The 20,527-nt window shown below is 42.3% G+C and overlaps 2 protein-coding genes and 1 long non-coding RNA gene across 6 annotated transcripts; 2 read left to right on the forward strand and 1 right to left on the reverse strand.

The window, feature by feature from the left end:
* The first annotated feature begins 345 nt into the window (after window positions 1-345).
* LOC129630344 (uncharacterized) lies at window positions 346-1,278 on the forward strand. The gene has a single exon (XM_055550880.1). It carries the CDS (start codon window positions 1,068-1,070, stop codon window positions 1,200-1,202), a length of 135 nt encoding a protein of 44 aa, XP_055406855.1. The 5' UTR covers window positions 346-1,067; the 3' UTR covers window positions 1,203-1,278.
* A 273-nt stretch (window positions 1,279-1,551) lies between these two features.
* Window positions 1,552-20,412, forward strand: DIABLO (diablo IAP-binding mitochondrial protein). Of its 4 annotated transcripts, none has more exons than XM_055550876.1 (6): window positions 1,552-1,706; window positions 2,569-2,695; window positions 6,726-6,857; window positions 10,120-10,230; window positions 10,417-10,513; window positions 19,547-20,412. In XM_055550876.1, exons 1-6 carry the CDS (start codon window positions 1,657-1,659, stop codon window positions 19,744-19,746), a joined length of 717 nt encoding a protein of 238 aa, XP_055406851.1. In that variant the 5' UTR covers window positions 1,552-1,656; the 3' UTR covers window positions 19,747-20,412. The 4 variants fall into 4 exon arrangements, with proteins under 4 accessions (XP_055406851.1, XP_055406853.1, XP_055406854.1 ...); XM_055550879.1 differs by lacking the exon at window positions 1,552-1,706 and adding an exon at window positions 1,832-1,850; XM_055550877.1 differs by lacking the exon at window positions 1,552-1,706 and adding an exon at window positions 2,014-2,034.
* Window positions 9,517-19,568, reverse strand: LOC129630345 (uncharacterized). Its single transcript, XR_008703643.1, has 4 exons — window positions 19,434-19,568; window positions 11,681-11,928; window positions 9,827-9,900; window positions 9,517-9,642 (listed from the first exon to the last, which is right to left on the reverse strand). It is a non-coding gene; the product is annotated as an uncharacterized LOC129630345 (long non-coding RNA).
* Window positions 20,413-20,527: the final 115 nt, after the last annotated feature.

Here is a 20,527-nt window from a genome sequence, read left to right on the forward strand (position 1 = left end):
GCAGTGGAGGTAAAGAATTGGTTTGTAATTGTTACCATCTGATTCCATCCGAGGTGGAAGATAGAGGGCTGGAGTGGATGCCAAGAGCACAGTGGGCAAAGAGATAAGCCCAGAGTCAAACTGATACCCACCTCTTGGCACTCCTGCGATCCTGGCTGGCCAGAAGGGCAAGCATGCCTGGCCACAAAGCAGCAGTCCTCAGACTCTTGTAAATTGATAAGCCTTGGGGCCAGAGAAATTGCAGAAGGGCTGCAGTGAGGGCCTGCTGCTTTCCCCCTACTCAAAAGGATCTCTTTTCCTCTCCCAAGCAACGCTGACAGCTGGGGCTGCAGCTTGAATGATGGCAAAAAGCAAGCTTTACTCTATTAGCCCATTAACAACACTCACAACATTAAAAATGCAGGAGGTGGATGGGAGGAGAGGGCTGGAGATGAAGACCAGTGCAGCAGTGGGGGCTGGGAACTCTCCTCTCCAGGATTCCCTCCTCTGAGCTCAGATCCAGATCAGGAGCCAAAGAAGGATAAAGTTCAATTTAAAAGAACTATATAATGTAAATGCAGACAGTGTCCATGTGGTTGTTACGGAGAAAATCAGCCCTTTGGGCTTCCTTAGCCTCGGAAAGGGCAATGGCAACCCACTCCAGTACTCTTGCCTGGGAAATCCCATGGACTGGTAGGCTGCAGTCCATGGCGTCGCGAAGAGTCGGACACGACTGAGCAACTTCACTTTTCACTTTCATGCACTGGAGAAGGAAATGGCAACCCACTCCATATTCTTGCCTGGAGAATCCCAGGAATGGGAGCCTGATGGGCTGCCGTCTATGGGGTCGCACAGAGTCGGACACGACTGACGTGACTTAGCAGCAGCAGCCTTAGGAAGGTGTGTTTATACTTTTTAGAGGTCCTAGTCTAGTCCCGTGTCCACACTGCCTCTAACGGTGCCGGACTCGGTTGCGCTCGCTTAGTGTCCAGCGGAGGTTGGTCTAGCGAGAGAACTGTCCTCTTGGCGTGCTCAGGGTCTCCTGGGTGCCCCCACCCTGCAGGTTCTCGGGCCTCCCGCGTAGGGCGATGCCGACCTCGTCCACCATCCACGTGCTGCAGCTTCTGCGAGAGCTACTGGCCTTCGTGCTCCTCAGCTACACGGTGCTCATCGGGGCGCTGCTGCTGGCCGGTTGGACCACCTACTTCCTGGTGCTGAAGTGACAGCGCCGCCGCCCGGCTCCCTGCCCTTCCCACCTCCCGCCCCGCACCCGGCCCCAACCACCTGCCCTCCAGGGCGCTGCTTCGCCTCCGACCTCTGTCCTGACGGACCCGCATGGCCAGCCAACCAGAGAACTCTCCAGGGGCGAGGCCACGAGACCCTGTCCAAACACCCTTCGCGACGGCCGACTTCGCTCGGCTCCCTCCAGCCCAGGGTCCGGTCCGGTCCGGTCCGCCCCGCCCCGCCCCACGCGGAAGCTCTGGCGGTTAGGTGGCAACGGGGTTTCTGCTGTTACCTTCAGCCCCGCCCCTTTCCTCGTCTGTCCAATCCGGCTGCGCTCTCGGGCGGGGGCGTGGTCATGGGACTAAGCCCTCTCAAGTGGCGGCCGCTCCCCGCCCCCTGCTCGCGAAGTGCCATCACTTCCGGCGTGTGCGCCTGGCGTCCTGCCGCCGCGGAATGGCGGCTCTACGGAGTTGGCTTTCTCGGAGCGTATCCTCGCTTTTCAGGTACCGCTGCGGTCGTGTAGGAGGTCAGGGTCGGACGGAGAGTGGGAACGCTGAGAACGCCGTAACCAGACTGCAGCCCCAGCGTTGCGGGCTCGCGCTTCGCTTCTCGGCCGAGAGGGTCACGCCGTCCCGCCCCTCCCGGAGGTTTGAGGACGCCCCGCCCCTACTCCGGGTCTGAGGCCTCCAGCCTCCCGAGACAAGGCCGGACTGCACGTCCCACTGATGCTTTTTCCGTTGTTCACCTGCCGAAAGAGCATTCCCCCACTTCGGGCTGTCTTTTGGGGGCGTCTCGGTCTGCCCGCGAAATGACTTCGGTTGGCCTCTTGAGGTCACAGGGGAGAATTAAGGGGAAAGGCCTGGGTTGGCGGTGGCTTGCCGGAGGGAATTTTCCCTGAGGGCGGAGGAGTTCCGGAAGTGTTCGGCTTCCAGGCCGGCCTGGTTCCCCTCGCAGCGCCTGCGGGCTCCACGTCGTGTCGCAAGGACCATCAGACCCCTTGCAGCCTAGGCCGGAGGACCAGCGCTAAATCCTGCCTGCAGAAGCGTTTTTATTTGGGCCTTAGTTTTTAAAAAGCTTTGAGACCACTATTTACACGTCTACACCTGGTACCTCTCAAACTCCACCACCACCCGCCCTCATTCCCGCGCGGGGGGAGCCAAGTAGCGATTGCCTGTTTGTGCGAGTCCAGGCCTCTCTAGTCCGCCCCGCTGCCCACTGAGTCCAGTCCTGTGAAAAGGCACCCTCCGTCGTCATTTGGGTTCCAGCCTGGCCCCACTTTGAGTCTCCAACCCCTCCACGTAAATTGAAGAGGTTCTTACAGATGGGTGGTTGTGCCTTATTAAACTTATTAAACTCTGTTTCTAGGTACAGACAGTGTGTTCCAGTCGTGGCTAACTTTAAGAAGCGCTGTTTCTCGGAATTGATAAGACCATGGCACAAAACGGTGGCTGTGGGATTTGGGGTCACTCTGTGTGCAGTTCCCATTGCCCAGGTGAAGTACCATCCTGTCACTCAGTATTTATGGTCTTTGTGTACTGTGTCCTCTGAAGTCTCAAATAGGCGATGAAGCATCTGACAAGCTCTAATGTTTTTCACCCAGCGCTCTCCCCAGCCCCAGGTGATGGTATGCTGTATCAGCATTGTTTCATAGCTGAGCAGATATATTAATATCCTCATTTTGGTCATTTGGTAGAAACTGGTATGTCAGTTTGGTCAAATTGTATAAAAAGGGAAGAAAGAAAAGAATGTATTACAGAACAATAATCTTTTCATTCAACAAAACTTTATGGGGCAATTTTTATGTGTCATACACAAGAGACTAAGAGTAAATCAAGATTTCTGCTTTTGAAAATCTCACATTCTGAAGAGGAGGAGGAAGAAAAAGTGGAATGAGAGAAAAACAGATGAGCTCACAGATAGCGGAAGGTCAAAATGTACTTAGACGTTTGTACTTTGTGGGCCGTTGTAAGCATTGGAATTTATTATGATAAAGAAGCCACTGGGGATTTTAACATAAGATTATTATGGTCTGACATAAATTTTTTTTTAATTTATGTTTAATTGTAGGATAGTTGCTTTAAACTGTTGTGTTGGTTTCTCCCATACAACAGTGTGAATCAGCTATCAGTTCAGTTCAGTCTCTCAGTCATGTCCGACTCTTTGCGACCCCATGAATCACAGCACACCAGGCCTCCCTGTCCATCCCCAACTCCCGGAGTTCACCCAGACTCACGTCCATCGAGTCAGTGATGCTATCCAGCCATCTCATCCTCTGTCGTCCCCTTCTCCTCCTGCCCCCAATCCCTCCCAGCATCTAGAGTCTTTTCCAATGAGTCAACTCTTCGCATCAGATGGCCAAAGTACTGGAGTTTCAGCTTTAGCATCATTCCTTCCAAAGAAATCCCAGGGCTGATCTCCTTCAGAATGGACTGGTTGGATCTCCTTGCAGACCAAGGGACTTTCAAGAGTCTTCTCCAACACCACAGTTCAAAGGCATCAATTCTTTGGCGCTTAGCCTTCTTCACAGTCCAACTCTCACATCCATACATGACCACAGGAAAAACCATAGCCTTGACTAGACGAACTTTTGTTGGCCAAGTAAATATAATAATAAGTATACGTATATACTTTCCTTCTTCAGCCTCCCTCCCACCCCTGACATAAGTTTTTAAAGGTTGTTGTGTGGAACTAAAAAGACCAGTTGGGGTCCAGGCATGAGATGATCGTGGGCCTGAATCAGGTGGGGAGAAGTGGGCTGACGGTCAGCAGGTGTTGCTGTTGGGTTAGATGTGAAGTATATAACTTATTTCCAGTGGTTTTAAAAGGCCTCAGGAACTGAAAGAATGGTGTTGCCAGATACTGGGTGGAGAGGAGTGGGTTTTGAGAGGAGGAAATTTAAGAGTTCGGTTTTGGAAATGATGTCTAGGTAGAGCTGTCAACTAGACAGCTGATAGGGAAGTGACATCTTATTTTAAAACCATTGGTTATATACCTTATCAGGAAGAACTAAATAGGAAACCAGCAAACATTTTGGCAAAATGTACTTGATACTTAAATGTGCGTTTAATCATGACAGCAAGATTAATTCCCTTTTTCACAAGTATTTTCAGCATCTTCTGAGGCTCTCTCATGAGCCCTTTCCTTTCTGTGCCGTACTCGGCCCTCGTCTCTGCAGACTGATGAATCTTTAACCTAAAAATGCTTACTTGGACACCAAGTCATTTTCAGTCATAATTAGGACAGCCTTTTCTTTCTTCCTCCAAAAGATTTTTTTGTTTGTCCTTTGTAGTTCGTATATTGTTCTTAAGCCCTAGTTACCTCACTCAGTTCTGGGTCAGATGCCAGGACCCTTTGGTGACAGGAGCCTCAACTCACTCTCCTGCAGGAAAAGCATTGCCACTTCCATTCTTCAGAGCCTACAGTGGCTCTCCATTTTGTGTCAATAAAACTAAAATCCAGAGAACTTCCTCACAGTTCAGCAACCAGGCTAGATTCCCAAATAGCCCCTGCTTGCATCATATGTATTCTCCTCGTTTCATCTAACCCAGGATACCTGTCCATTCTAATCCTACTTGTCTTCAGACACAAGTCCCACCCCCGTGTGTGTTTGTTGTCGTTTTTAATGTATTTATTCATTTTGGCTGTGCTGGTCTTCATGGCTGCACTCAGGGTTTCTCTGGTTTCAGTGAGCAGGGACTACTCTCTGGTTGTGTGTAGGCTTCTCACTGCAGTGGCTTCTCATGGAGCACAGGCTCTAGAGCGCAGGCTCAGTAGTTGTGACACAGGGGCTTAGTTGCCTCACGGGCATGTGGAATCTTCCCCAACCAGAGACTGAACTTGAATCCCTTCCATTGGCCGACTGATTCTTAACCACTGGACCACAAGGGAACTCCCTCCCCCACCTCTTTTTAAAGCCTTCCTAGTTACTTGCCAGCAATGAGCTCCTTTTTCTGACCACTTATGTTGTATATTTTGATATTTGGTGATAATCCATTTGACTCTGAGTCAGCAGAATACAAAGGAAACTTTGGAGTGAGGAGGTTTGGTTTGGAAAGAGTTACATAACTATTCTGAGCTTCCATTTTCTCATCTTAAAAAAAGACATAATAATACCTGGACTGTTGTGAGGGACAAGTAAATAAGCACTGTAAAATGGAAGGCATTTGATGAAGCCAAAAGGCTCAGCAGGTAAAGAGTTGCCTGCAATGCAGGAGACACAGGAGATCCGGGGTTTGATCCCTGGGTTGGGAAGGTCCCCTGGAGGAGGAAATGGCAACACACTCCAGTATTCTTGCCTAGGAAATCCCATGGTCAGTAGAGTCTGGTGGGCTGCAGTCCATAGGGTTGCAAAGAGTCAGACACAACTGAGCATGGTATAAAAATAAATAAAAAATTTTTTTTAATGGAAGGTATTATCAAGACTTAACTTACCAGAATAAGTCAAAATTAGCTTTTCATGAGCAAAGAGGATGTCATTCTTTGCTCTCTAGCTCCTCAATGCAAGGTACATAATAAATTCTTATTTGATTGAATGAAAAGTGTGATAAATATAATTCATGATTTATTCATGTATCTTTTTTTGGCTGCACCAGGTCTTAGTTGCAGCACATGAGATCTTTGATCTTTATGGTGGCATTTGAACTCTTAGTTGCCACATGTCGGATCTAATTGCCGGATCAGGGATCAAACCCAGGCCCCCCCCCCCCCCATGTGTTTATGCTCTAAATAGCAAAAATGAGATAACAGATGATAGAGGGATTGGTTTGTTAGTTCTGATACAATAAGTCCTCTGCTGAGGGAGAAAAAGGGGAGAGTCATCACAGTTTCCAGTCTTTAATCAAGGTGGTCACAGCCCCCTTAACTATGAGCTGGTTAAACTGGTTTTTGTTTTTTTCAAATACAACAGCTGAGGTCAGAGGAAAGAGTCTCCCTGCTCCCCCCAGCCAAGACTGTACAGCTCAATCAAGAGGGATTCGCCCTTTCCACCAGCCGTTTACTTTTTTACGCTCAGCTTAACTCCTTATCAACTCTGTGAAACCTTTTCTAAACTATTCTCATTTAACACAGATGTGATTGCTCCCTTATGTGCACCCCTCCAGACTTCTTCCATAGCACCCATGGTACTTGATTGGATTAATTCTCTAGTTCACTCTTAGCTCCAACTCCTCCTCCTCCATCTGAAATCTTTAAGATTCTTATCTTTATATCCCAAGCATCTAGCACTGTGGTAATGAAGAATCATACCTTTGTGAAATTTGTGATTATAAGTACTAAGTCTTTTATAAAAAGGAATACTTTGCTCTTTGGAGCAGAGAATGACGAATAAAAAAAGTAGGTAGAAAGCGTACTGTAGAATCATTTTCATATGTTGTCTTTAATAGCACAAATAAAGCTTTAAAAGAAAAAGTTAACACAGAAGCAGCAGAGTGTAGTTGCAGTGTGGGAATTACATTTTTTCCTTGGCTGTGATCTCAGCTTGAGTTTTAGGTTAAAAGTTAAGTAAAAATGTTTGTGTCTTGCAGAAACCGGAGCCTCATTCTCTTAGTAACGATACATTAATGAGGAGGGCTGTGTCTTTGGTAACAGATAGCACCTCTACCTTTCTCTCTCAGACCACATATGCATTGATTGAAGCAATCACTGAATATACTAAGGTAAGTGTCTCCTCGTTAAGTCTTGATGATCTAAATCCATCGTTAGCAAACTATGGCTCACGGATCAAATCCAGTCTTGCCTGTTTTGTAGTTGATTGGAACATGGCCAGTTTCATTTGTGTGTTATCTATGACAGCTTTCATGAGTTGAATAGTTGCAAACAGACCACTCTCTGGCCCTTGACCAAAAAAAGTTGCTTTGCAAATCAGTTTACCTGTACCATTTTTCTAGACTGCACATATAAGCAATATTAGGCGATTTTTTTTTCTCCTTCTGACTTACTTCATTCTGTATGACACCCTCTAGATCCATCCATATCCCTGCAAATGGTACTATTTCATTCCTTTTTATGACTGAATAATATTCTGAATAATATATGTACCACATCTTTTTAATCTATTTCTCTGTTAATGGACATTTAGATTGCTTCCATGTCCTGGCTATTGTAAATAGCGCTGCAGTGAACATTAAGGTATATGCCTTCTTTTAAATTATGGTTTTCTCTGGATATATGCCTAAGAGTGGAATTGTTGGGTCATACGGTAGTTCTATTTTTAGTTTTTTAGGGAACCTCCGTATTGGTCTCCATAGTGGTTGTACCAGTTTACATTCCCACCATCAGTGCAGGAGGGTCTCCTTTTCTCCGCACCCTTTCCAGAGTTTTTTGATAGATTTTTTAATGCTGGCCATTCTGACAGTATGAGGTGATACCTCATTGCAGTTTGCCTTTCTCTGATTGGTGCTGTGGAGCGTCTTTTCATGTGCTTCTTGGCCATCTGTATGTCTTTTGGGGAGAAATGTCTGTTTACATCTGTTGTCCATGTTTTGATTGGGTTGTTTTTTTGATATAGAGCTGCACGAGCCATTTGTATACTTTGGAGATTAATCTCTTGTTAGTTGCTTCATTTGCACATATTTTCTCCATGCTGAGGGTTGTCTTTAGTTTTGTTTATGGTTTCCTTTGCTGTGCAGAAGCTTTAATTAGACCCTATTTGTTTATTTTCATTACTCTAGGCAGTGGATCGAAAAAGATCTTGCTGTGATGTATGTCAAAGACTGTTCTGCCTATATTTTCCTCTGAGCAATTTATAGTATTTAGCTTCACATTTAGGTCTTTAATCCATTTTATTTTTTGTGTATGGTGCTAGGGAGTGTTCTCATTCTTTTGCATGTAGCTGTCCTGTTTTCCCAGCACCAGTTATTAAAGAGACTATCTTTGTTCCATTGTATGTTCTTGCCTTGTCATAGATTAGGTGGTCATAGTTTTGTGGGTTTATCTCTGAACTTTCTAATCCTATTCCATTATCTATATTTCTGTACCATATTATTTTGATTACTCTAACTCTGTAGTATAGTCTGAGGTCAGGGAGCCTGGTTCCTCCAGCCCCATTCTTGTTTCTCAAGATTGCTTTCACTATTTGGGGTCTTCTGTGTTTCCATATAAAATGTAAAATTTTGTTCTAATTCTGTGAAAATGCCCTTGGCAATTTGATTGGGATTGCATTGAATCTGTAGGTTGCTTTGGATAGTATGGTCATTTCCACAATACTGATTTTTCCAGTCCAGGAACATGCTGTGTGTCTCTTATCTGTTTGTGTCACCTTTGAGTTCTTTCGTCAGTATCTTACATTTTCTGAGTACAGGTCTTTTGCCTTCTTAAGTTTGTTGCTAGGTAGTTTATTCTTTTTGTTGCAGTGGTAAATGGGATTGTTTCCTTAAATCTTTCTGATCTTTTGTTGTTAGTGTATAGGAATGCAAGGGATTTCTGTGTATTAATTTTGTATCCTGCAACTTTACCAAATTTATGGATGAGCTCTGATAGTTTTCTGGGTAGCACCTTTAAGATTTTCTATGTATAGTATCATGTCATCTGCAAACGGTGACAGTTTTACTTCTTTTCCAATTTGGATTCCTTTTCTTTTTCTTCTCTGATAGCTGTGACTAGGACTTCCAAAACTATGTTGAGTAAATGTGACGAGAATGGACATCCTTGTCTTGTTCCTGATCTCAGAGGAAATGCTTTCAGCTTTTCATCAAGTATGATGTTAGCTGTAGGTTTGTCATATATGGCCTTAATTACTTTTTATTTATTCATTTTAGTTTAATTGAAGTATAGTTTAGTGTTAATTACTGCTATATAGCAAAGTGATTTAGTTTTTATATATATATACACACACATTTAGCATATATATATATACACATATATACACACACATACATTTTTCATATTCCTTTCCGTTATGGCTCATCACAGGATAGCGAATTTAGTTCCCTGTGCTATATAGTAGGACTCTGTTGTTTATCCATTCTCTATATAATGGTTTGCTTCTGCTAATCCCAAACTCCCAATCCATCCCTCACTCACCCACCCTCTCCCCATTGGCAACCACAGGTCTGTTCTCCATATCTGTGAGTCTGTTTCTTTTTGTAAATAAGTTCATTTGTATCTTTTTTTTTTTAGACTCCACATATATATGATATATGTCTTTCTCTTTCTGGGTTATTTCTCTTAGTATGATCATCCATGTTACTGCAGATGGCATTATTCCATTCTTTTTTGTGGCTGAGTAATATCTCATTTGTATATCCACATCCTCGTTAATCTGTCAGTGGACATTTAGGTTGCTTCTGTACATTGGCTACTGTAAGTAGGGCTGCTGTAGACATAGGGGTGCATATATCTTTTTAAATTAGTTTTGCTGATCCTCATTTAATGTAGGGTCCATGCAGATGAGACACTTAGCTGCAGGGAAGGGGCTGTGGTTGGCCTCACTGTCCAGGAACCCTTTTTAAAAGAAAAATCTCAAATATAGCAGCTCAGTATATAAGACAGGGGGAGCACGCTGATCTGGTTCAGTTGGGGTTACCAGCAACACCAGGGGCTTCTGGGTGAGGTAGTTTGAAAGCCACTGATCTAATAGAATATATGGATAATAGAATCATTTAAAGTAATATATATGTTTCTTTACCTTCATTTTCCAGCTTTGTTCTCAGCCTTCTGAGTTTTCCATCTGCATTTTGTTCTCTTTGTCTGTCTGAATTGCTAACAAGATTTTAAAACACAAAAGTTAACGAGATGTTGATGTCCTAAGATAACACCTTTACTTCATACAGTGGTGAGGTTCAATGAGACAGAAGTACTGAATAGCCAGTCCTTCTGGCTATTCACTGAATTTGCAGCAATGGGACTTCCATCACATTGAGATGTAAGTCTCAACCTTATGCATCTCACTTATTTTACTAATTTCTTCTGTATTTGTAGGCTGTTTATACCTTAATTTCTCTGTACCGACAATACACAAGTTTACTTGGGAAAATGAATTCACAGGAGGAAGATGAAGTGTGGCAGGTGATCATAGGAGCCAGAGTTGAGGTAAGCAAAGAGTTACTTGGATTATTCTGTTAGTGCTCCTACCTCATTGTGTTATCTAAATTATTAAATGAAGGTGTTTTATCAGTAATTGTCCTCTCAAACTGCTATTGAACTGAAGAAGTCCATTTAAATGTGCTTAATACTAATGAAGTCATGTTGTCTGAAGCGCTTTTGTTTAATTTATAGATGACTTCAAAACAGCAAGAGTACCTGAAGCTGGAAACCACCTGGATGACTGCAGTTAGTCTTTCAGAGATGGCAGCAGAAGCTGCCTACCAAACAGGTAGGTTAAAGTTTTTACTGTAGAGGTGCTGCTGGAGTTTACATCCAGCCAAAAAATGAGGGATACTGTGGCTCTTACTTTGTGAGAAGATGTTCCCGTTTCCAGCATATTGTTTTCATTTACACAAAGAAAAAATGAATGCCCTTGTAGACTAGACCAGTAGAAGCTAGATGGTATAGAAAATGAAAAATAATAAAGCTGTCAGTTGGAAATTTTGATTGCTTCCAAATAGTTAAGGATTTTACTTTTTTAGTAACCCAGATAATCTGTGAATATTATCTGTATCTCAGGCTTTGTAGTAAACACTTTATAGATACTTTAAAAAGAACTGCAGGGATTAAAAGTAGGAGTTATTATTATCATTCCCACTTTACAGATGAAGAAACAGGCAGATAGAGGGGGTTACATAATTCACCGAGCATGCTGTGGTACCCAGTAAGTTAGCAGCCAAACTGGGATTCAGCAAGTTAGGTCAAATCCTAAAGCCTTTGTCCCTGGTAGCCAGGGCATCATCCTCTCTCCCTTAATGCCTCCCAGTATAGAATGGTGCCCCATTCACCAGGGGTTTTCTAACCATCACTATCCATCCAGTAGGCTTGAGGTTGAATGATTTTCTAATGTATTTTGAGGGAAATCCTCATTTAACATCTTACCTGAATGGTCCCAAACTATGTCAACGTAAAAATTCTTAAGAAACTGGTTTGTTAAAATGTTTTTGTTTTCTGAAATCTTAAAGATGTAAAAGATGTTTTAAGTAAGTACAGAAGGAATTCGTAGTTAACTAATGCCCAAGGAATCAAGAGATGCTGCAAACAGGACTGGAACGAAGGCCACAACCACAGAAGCGTGAGCTGGCGTTAGTGGCGCACCAAAGACGGGGGCTGGGTCTCCAGGCACAGTGATGAAGAGGGGGCCTTGCTGAGAGCACCGCCAGGCAGCCTTCACCACTCACTAGGCCAGCTTAAGGTCTAGCAGGAACATAGAGGGAAGGTAAACTACAAGCATTATCTAAGAAAAAGACGTTTTCCCAGAACTGACTGAAGGGGCTCACAAAGGTTCTGAACAGAATTTAAAATATAAGTCTATCTCACATGGCAAAAAAATATTCAGAATGTAAAATATACAAAGAAAAATCCTAAAAACTATAAGAAAAAATAGAATACTTACAAAGGAAGTATATGCTTGAGTGTGTTAGTTTTTCAGTTGTGTCCAACTCTTTGCGACTCCGTGGACTGTAACCCACCAGGCTCCTCTGTCCACGGAATTCTCCAGGCAAGAATGCTGGAGTGGGAAGCCCTTCTTCTCCAGGGGATTTTCCCAATCCAGGGATCAAACCCGTTGGTCTCTTGCATTGCAGGCAGATTCTTTACCTTCTGAGCCATAAGATAAGCCCCAGAGGAAGGATATCTGCAACCCTAAGATACAAGGTGACAAATCAATAATCATTCAAATATCATTAAAATGTAAGAGTGAAAGACCTTCCTACAAAGACTCAAGGTTTACCAGTTGCATGTACTTTCTGGAAAAAGTGTTTAAAAAAAAAAAAAATTAGAAGCACCTGAGATACAAAAATAATGAACAAAACTTAGTACAACTTGTCAGAAGCTCTGAATGTTCAATTTTTAAGTAATCAAATCAGTTTGGGAAAGCAGTGAAAGCATGCTAAGTTTCGTTGTTTGAGAAAGGAGACATTGGCTTAACATTAGACATTGTTAAACACTTCAAGAAGAAGTGCTGGGGGAAGAGACAAAGAAAACTTAATAAATTCAGTTAAGGCTACAGGTTGAAGAAATAAAGCCTGTTAATTAGAAAATGCAAAGTAAAGGAACACATTCAACCATCAGTAATCACAATAAAGAGTAAATTTACTTATTAAATGATACTTCGTATTAAAAAATAATTCTAGCTAAAACCGTTTACAGAGGCACATCTAAAATAACAGATAGGAAGATTGGGTATTTTAAAATAAACTGAAACATTATCAAAAAGCTGAGCAAAAAGGTGACAGCAGTGTTAGAAGAGGGATTCAAGACGGAAAACGTGAAAAGGGACAGAATAGTTCATCAGGACACCACTCTTGAAATGTGTGCCTAATAAGCCAAAATCTGATAGATTTACAAGGAGAAATTGAGCTTTACACATATCTCAGGCTCACAGGTCAAAACGTAAAAAAAGCGATTAGGTGTTGGAACAGGATGATTTTTTTTTTTAAGCCTAACCACATACATACACTGAATACAAAATGTTGCGCCCCCCCCCCCCAAAAAAAAACCTCTTCAAATACAAATAGTATATAAACATGTACAAAAATTGATTTTTATGCCAAGTGACAAAGACTCAGAAAATTACTTGATATCCCCTTCCTCACCAAAAATAAAAATGGAAATTTAACTTGCACAACTCAAGTATAAAAAAAAAAAAAAACACCTGATTTTAAAATGGACAGAAGACCTGAACGATTTTCCAAAGATATAGATGGCCAACAGGTGCATGAAATGATACACAATGTTGCTAAGCATCAGGGAAATGCAAGTCAAAACCACGATGAGATATCACCTCACACCTGTCAGCATGGCTATTATCAAAGAGGATCATAAATAACAAATGTTGGTGAGAATGTGGAAAAAAGAGAACCCTAGTACACTGTTGGTGATGATGTAAAACGGTGTAGCCAACTGTGGTAAACAGTATTGTGGTTCCTCAAGAATGAACGTACACACCTGTGGTCAACTAATCTATGACAGAGGAGGCAAGAATATACAGTGGAGAAAAGACAGTCTCTTCAAGGAGTGGTGCTGGGGAAACGACATCTACAAGTAAATGAATGAAATTAGAACGATCCCTAACACCATACTCAAAAATAACATCAAAATGGATTTAAAGACCTAAATGTAAGGCTGGATATGATAAAACTCTTAAAACACAGAACACTCTCTGACATAAATTGCAGCAATGTCTTTTTTGATCCACCTGCTAGAATAATGAAAATAAAAACAAATGGGACCTAATTAGACATAAAAGCTTTTGCATAGCAAAGGAACTCATAAACAAAAAGAAAACCCTCAGTGTGGGAGAAAATACTTGAAAATGAAGCAACCCACAAAGGATTAACCTACAAAATATACAAACAGCTCATACAATGCAACAACAAAAAAAATCAAAAAATGGGCAGAACAGTCAAGTAGATATTTCTCCAAAGAAGAAGTACCTATGGCCAACAGCACATGAAAAGATGCTCAGCTTCACTAATTAGAGAAATACAAATCAAAACTGCAATGAGATGTCACTTCACACCGGCCATCACCAGAAAGTACAAACAATAAATACTGAAAGGTAAAGGGAACCCTCCTACACTGTTGGTGGGAATGAAAAATTGGTACAACCACTATGGAGAATAGTATGGCGGTTCCTTAAAAAACTAAAATAGGACTACCATATGATCCAGCAATCCCACTCTTGGGTATATATCCAGAGAAAAGCATAATTCAAAAAAAATACAGGCACACCAATACTGACTACAGCACCACTTACAATAGGTAAGATGTGGAAGCAACCAAACTATCCGTCAACAGGAGTGGATCAAGAAGATGTGGTACATACTGGGCTTCCCTGGTGGCTCAGTGGTAGAGGATCTGCTTGCCAATTCAGGACACGTAGGTTTGTGCCCTGGTCTAGGAAGATCCCACATGTCAGGGAGCAACCCAGCCTGTGCTCCAGGGCTTGGGAACTGCAGCCATTGAGCCCACATGCCCTAGAGCCCATGCACCACAATAGGAGCAGCCACAGCAATGAGAAGCATGTGACACATACATACAGTGGGATATAACTCAGCCATAATAAAGAATGAAACAGTACTGCAACAACATGGATGGGCCTAGAGAGAGTCATACTTAGCGAAGTCAGAGAAAGCAGTATATGACATCGCTTATATATGGAACCAAAAAAAGGCAAAATAACTTACAAAAGATAAATAGAGTCAGAATATATAGAAAACAAACTTATGGTTTCCAGAGGAAAAGGTTGAGGGTGGGAATAAATTGGAAGCTTAGGATTGACACATAGATACTACTATATATAAAACAGGTATCTATTAAGGCCCTACTGTATAGCACAGGGAACTCAACAGTCTGTAGTGACCTATATGGGAAAAGAATCTAAAGAAGAGCAGATACATGTATATGTATAGCTGATTCACTGTATTGTACACCTGAAGCACACTATTGTAAATCAACTACTCAAAACTTTTTTTTTAAAGAATTGTAAAAGTAAATAATAAAACCGAAAACTGGGAATTCTGTGGCTGCCCAGTGGTTAGGACTCCATACTTTCACTGCCAAGGGCACAGGTTCAGTCCCTGGTGAGGGAACTAAAATCCTACAATCTTTTTTTTTTTCCTTTTCTTTTTGCTGTGTGCAGCACAGCCAAAAAAAAAAAAAAAGAAACTGCTACTATATGATCCAGCAATTCCTTTCTGTGCTGTGTGCATGTGTGTTAAGTTGCTTCAGTCATGTCAAACTCTGTGCAACCCTATGGATTGTAGCCTGCCAGGCTCCTCTGTCCCTGAGGATTCTCCAGGCAAGAATACCGGCATGGGTTGCCATTTCCTCCTCTAGGGGATCTTCCCAACCCAGGGACCAAATCCATTTCTCTTACATCTCCTGCATTGGCAGGCGGATTCTTAACCACTAGCACCACTTGGGAAGCCCTAATTACTTTCTACTCCTGGGTATATATCTGAAGAAATCTAAACTATGAATTTGAAAAGATGTATGTGCTCCTATGTTTATAGCATTATTTACAATAGCCAAGATTTGGAAGCAACCTAAGTGTCCATCAGCAGATGAATTGATAAAGATGTAGTGTGTGTGTATACTACTCTGCCACAAAAGAATGAAATTTTGCCATTTGCAACAGTATGGATGTACTTGCAGGGTTTAGGCTTAGTAAAATGTCAGAGACCAATAAGATTGTATATCACTTAGGTGTGGAATCTAAAAAATAAAACTAGTGAATATAACAAAACAGACTCACGGGTATAGAGAACAAACTAGTGGTTACAAATGGGGAGAGGGAAGGGGATGAAGAGGTAGTGTATAAAATAAACTACAAAGATGTACAACATGAGAAATAGAGCTGTACATAATATATTATTATTATAACAACTAAGTGGTTTAGAACCTTTAAAAGTTGTGAACAGTTATGTTGTACACCTAAAACTTCTATACTGTTGTAAATCAGCTATACCTCAATAAAGAAAAATGGAAATTTGAAAGTACTCAGAACTGTCATGACAAGTCTCGTTAATAGTAGAGACCTAGAGCATTGTAGACAAAGTAGCTCTTAAATAGAAATGGACCCCTTATTTAAAGATGAATGTCATAAATACAAAACACAGCAACCATAAAGGACAGGTAATGCTCCCTGTACCAAGAGGTACTAAAAATAAACTTTTAGCCCAGTAAGTTAGGAAAAGCAAATAAATTCAGACAGTGCCAAATAAAAGGTATAAGAAGACTAAAAAGTAGTCGAAAAGGCAAAAAACCCGGTTCCTTGTAAAGAATAAGGAAAATAAGGTTTGGATTGGGGGCAGGAGGAGAAGGGACGACAGGACGAGATGGCTGGATGGCAACACTGACTCGATGGACGTGAGTTTGAGTGAACTCTGGGAGTTGGTGATGGACAGGGAGGCCTGGCGTGCTGCGATTCATGGGGTCGCAAAGAGTCGGACACGACTGAGCAACTGAACTGAACTAAAGTATAACTTTTAGAGTGCAGAAGTAACATCAGAAAGAGCTATTATAGTTTATCTATTTTTGGCTGCACTGGGTCTTTGGTGCACAATCTTTGGCGCTCAAGATTCTCATTGTGGTGGCTTCTCGTTGCAGAGCACAGGTTCTAGAGCACAGGCTCAGTAGCTGTAGCACACAGGCTTAGTCACCCCTCAGCATGTGGAATCTTCCCCGACCAAGGATCAAACCTATGTCCCCTGCTTTGGCAAAGCCCAGAAAGAGCTATTAGGGAATTTTTTTAAATCATAGAATATTATGATACTTATGTAAATCCTAAGTTGGCCCAGGAAGAATCAAAGCAAGAGGAGTAACCACAGAAGTTGAAACAATATTCATAAAAAATCTGTGCCCCCAAATTAGACACTAAGTCCACGCAGTTTTGTGTGAGAATTTTATCAAATCTTCAAGAAACATAAATCCTGTGTTACAGAAAGTGTACCAGAAAATGACGACAAGCCTCCCAACTATGATAACTGTCTAAAGCCACCGTGGGCTTCCATGGAATAAAGAATACGCTTGCCAATGCAGGAGACATGGGTTTGATCCCTGGGTTGGGAAGATCCCCTGGAGAAGGAAATGGCAACCCACTGGTGTGAGGTGGTACCTCATTATAGTTTTGATTTGCATTTCTCTAATAATTATGTGATGTTGAGCATTGATATCCTTGCCTGAGAAATCCTGTGGACAGAGGAGCCTGGTGGGCTACAGTCCATGGGGTTGCAAAGAGTCAGTCACAACTTAGTTACTAAACCACCACCACCAAAACCACCGTAGGCCTGAACCCAAACTGGACTAGACTAGCACTAGAAACAAAAAACCTACAGCTCAGTATCACCTGTGGATAGATACAAATTAAAAATAGCCATATACCCTCAAAATACAATTTTAATTCAACACTGGGGGAAAAAAACTTATCAAGAGAACATAGGCAAAACATTCTCTGACATAAATCATACCAATGTTTACTTAGATCAGCCTCCCAAGGCAATACAAATAAAAACAAAAGTAAATAAATGGGACATAGTCAAACTTACAAGCTTTCGCACAACAAAGGAAGCAAACAAAAAAGAGCCTACAGAATGGTAGCAAATAATTGCAATGTGAACCGACAATACTTAATTTCCAAAATATACAGACAGCTCATACAGTACAACAACAGCAACAAAAAGAAAACCCAATCAGAAAATGGGCAAAACATGTAAGCTATTTCTCCAAAGAAATACATATGGCCAGTAGGCACATGAAAAGGTGCTCACCATCACTAATTCTTAGAGAAAAGTAAATCAGAACTATAATGAGGTACCACCTCACACCAGTCAGAATGGCCATCATTAAAAAGTCAACAAATAACAAATGCTGGAGGGGGTGTGGAGGAAAGAGAACCCTCGTATACTATTGGTGGGAATGTAAGTTGGTGTAGCCGCTAGAGAAAACAATGGAGATTACTCAGAAAAGTAAGAACTGCCATATGGTGGAGCAACCCCACTCCTGGCCGTGTACCCAGACAAGACTATAATTCAAAAAGATGTGCAACCCTGTGTTCATAGCAGCACTATTTACAATAGCCAAAACATGGAAACAACCTAAATATCCATCAGCAGATGAGTGGAGAAAGAAGATGGGGGTACATGTACACAACGGAATACTACTCGGCCATAAAAAGGAAAGAGTGCCACTTGCAGCAACATGGATGCAACTAGAGATATCATACTAAGGAGGAGAAAAACACACATACTATATCACTTAACTGTGGAATGTAAAATAGGACACAAATGAACCTACCTATGAAACAAGCATGGACACAGAACAGACAGGTAGTTGCTGAGAGGTAGGTTGGGGAGGGATGGACTGGGAGGTTGGGATTAGCAGATGTAAGCTTTTATATATAGAATGGATAAACAACAAAGTCCTACTGTATTACATAGAGAACTATATTCAGTATCCTATGATAAACCATAATGGAAAAGAATATTTGCAAAAAGAATATATGTATTACTGAATCACATTGCTGTGCAGCAGTAATTAAGACATTGTAAATCAACTGTACTCCAATAAAAATAAATTTTAAAAGATCTTATGTACATATAGTGAAAAAACCCAAAAACCTATCTACATTTAATTCACTACTTAAGGTTATCTACAGTAGATTTAAGGAGAAAAGCCACCTCTGTAATCATATCAATGTATGCCTCAAGAAGCTTCAGTAAAATGTAGTGTCCATTTATGATTTAAACCTAAATTAAGTACAATTATAGTTTTCCTAACATCATAAAAGTAGCTGTACATCATAGTGAAATATGAGAAACATTTCCATCAATGTCAGAAATAAGGGTGCCTGCTGTTCTCCACTACCTTTCAACATTGTACTAAAGGCTGTCTTTAATGCAGTAAGCTAGAAAAGAACTGCTCGAGTGTTCTGTAGACGAATTAAATATGCACATCTATATGGGCTTCCCTGGTGGCTCAGCTGGTAAAGAATCCACCTGCAATTCAGGAGACCTGGTTCTATCCCTGAGTTGGGAAGATCCCCTGGAGAAGGGAACGGCTACCCACTCTAGGATTCTGGCCTGGAGAATTCCATGGACTGTGTAGTCCATGTGGTCACAAAGATTCAGACACAACTGAGTGACTTTCACTTTCATATGATGAAATACACTAGCAACAGGTATCAATAAAATGATATCCTTCACAAATAAAACTGCAAAATATGTTCAGTAAATACCGTTTGTGCCATTATGTCAATTTAGAGTCAATTTTTTCCTGAGTGTTCATGTGAATACAGTAACTTTTAAAAACGATTAATTGGCCTTAGTGGTTCATGAATTGAACAGTAGCCCATTTAGTATTAATTAGTAGATGAAATGTTACTTTACAGTAACATTTTAAAGGATGAGAAAGATGCTCTTTAAACTTCCAAAAGATAGAGCTTTGACAATTTTGTGAATGATCTCTTCATTGTCAAGTAGAAATGTATTACTTGAATGTAGTTTAAAAAATTGAAGTCTTAAAACGCCTATACTAAGATCTGTGCAGCCATAAAGATGATTGTGGGAATTGCATTTGATAATTACGACGACTGCTGACAGCTGGAGGAAAATGCCAGGGTTTTGACAATAGAGAGGAAAACACACCTGAATATGGAGGTAGAAGGTTCTCTACTCTGCGGGGAGGCTCAGGTACAACCACAAAGAGCCCCCAGGCTTTCCTTGTGTCCACTCAGCATAAATGGCCCATCTTCCGGCAGGTGCGGACCAGGCCTCCATAACGGCCAGGAGCCACATCCAGCTGGTGAAATCGCAGGTGCAGGAGGTACGCCAGCTTTCCCAGAAGGCGGAAACCAAGTTGGCAGAAGCACAGACAGAGGAACTCCGACAGAAAACCCAGGAGGACGGGAGCGAGAGGGCCGAGCCGGAGGAGCAGGAGGCCTACCTGCGTGAGGATTGACACTGCTGCCGCTCAGCCTGCGGAAGGCAGGGCAGGCGCCACCCGGCCCCGGCTTAGCACAGCTTCCTCTGCACAGAGAGGCAGTGGCAGGGCCTGCCCGGGCCGGTCAGACCAGAGGTCGTTGGGAGCTGTGAGTGCCTGACCCCTGTCCCCACCGTCTCAGGCCTGTACTGGACCTGGCTGTTAGCCTGTGGGCACTGCACCCCACTCAGCAGGGTTGCCCTCTCGCCCACCCATGGATCTTTTTACCTCTCACCCAGAGCATTTCACCAACCTGGCCAGAGGGAGGGGGCCTTCTCTGTCATGTCCACAAGTTCAGTAGCTGTTTAACCTCAGTTTTCCCATCTTATTTACATTTTCTAATATGATTCAGTATTTGCTCCCTCCATAGGGGCATGAGTTTGTGGGGGAAGGGGAGACTGTCCTGTTTATAAGATTTGTGTTGAGTGTTCCTAATGCCTTCTGTGACCTGGCCCCAGTGCCCTGTAAGGATATCTCAGGCAGAGGAGCCAAAAATCCATTGTTCTTAAGGGACTGAATATGGAGTGTTTACCTGGTGCTCACAACAGGACTTACTCCAACACACGCTTCTCATTTCCTTTTTTGCTTGGAGTTTCTGTATTGTATCTGAAGGAAGATAATTTTTTTTGCATTTAAAAAAGAAAATGTTTCTGTGTGTCTTCTGGAGTCCTGTGCAGTGGCCCTCCTTTGCCCGCCACCCTCCCCCTGCCCCAACTAGAGGAGCCCTAAGGGCTCCAGGAGTGCCCCGGCACCTCATGGC

This window comes from Bubalus kerabau, chromosome 16 (genome assembly GCF_029407905.1).
Source record: "Bubalus kerabau isolate K-KA32 ecotype Philippines breed swamp buffalo chromosome 16, PCC_UOA_SB_1v2, whole genome shotgun sequence".
In the NCBI taxonomy this organism is placed as follows: Eukaryota; Metazoa; Chordata; class Mammalia; order Artiodactyla; family Bovidae; genus Bubalus; species Bubalus kerabau.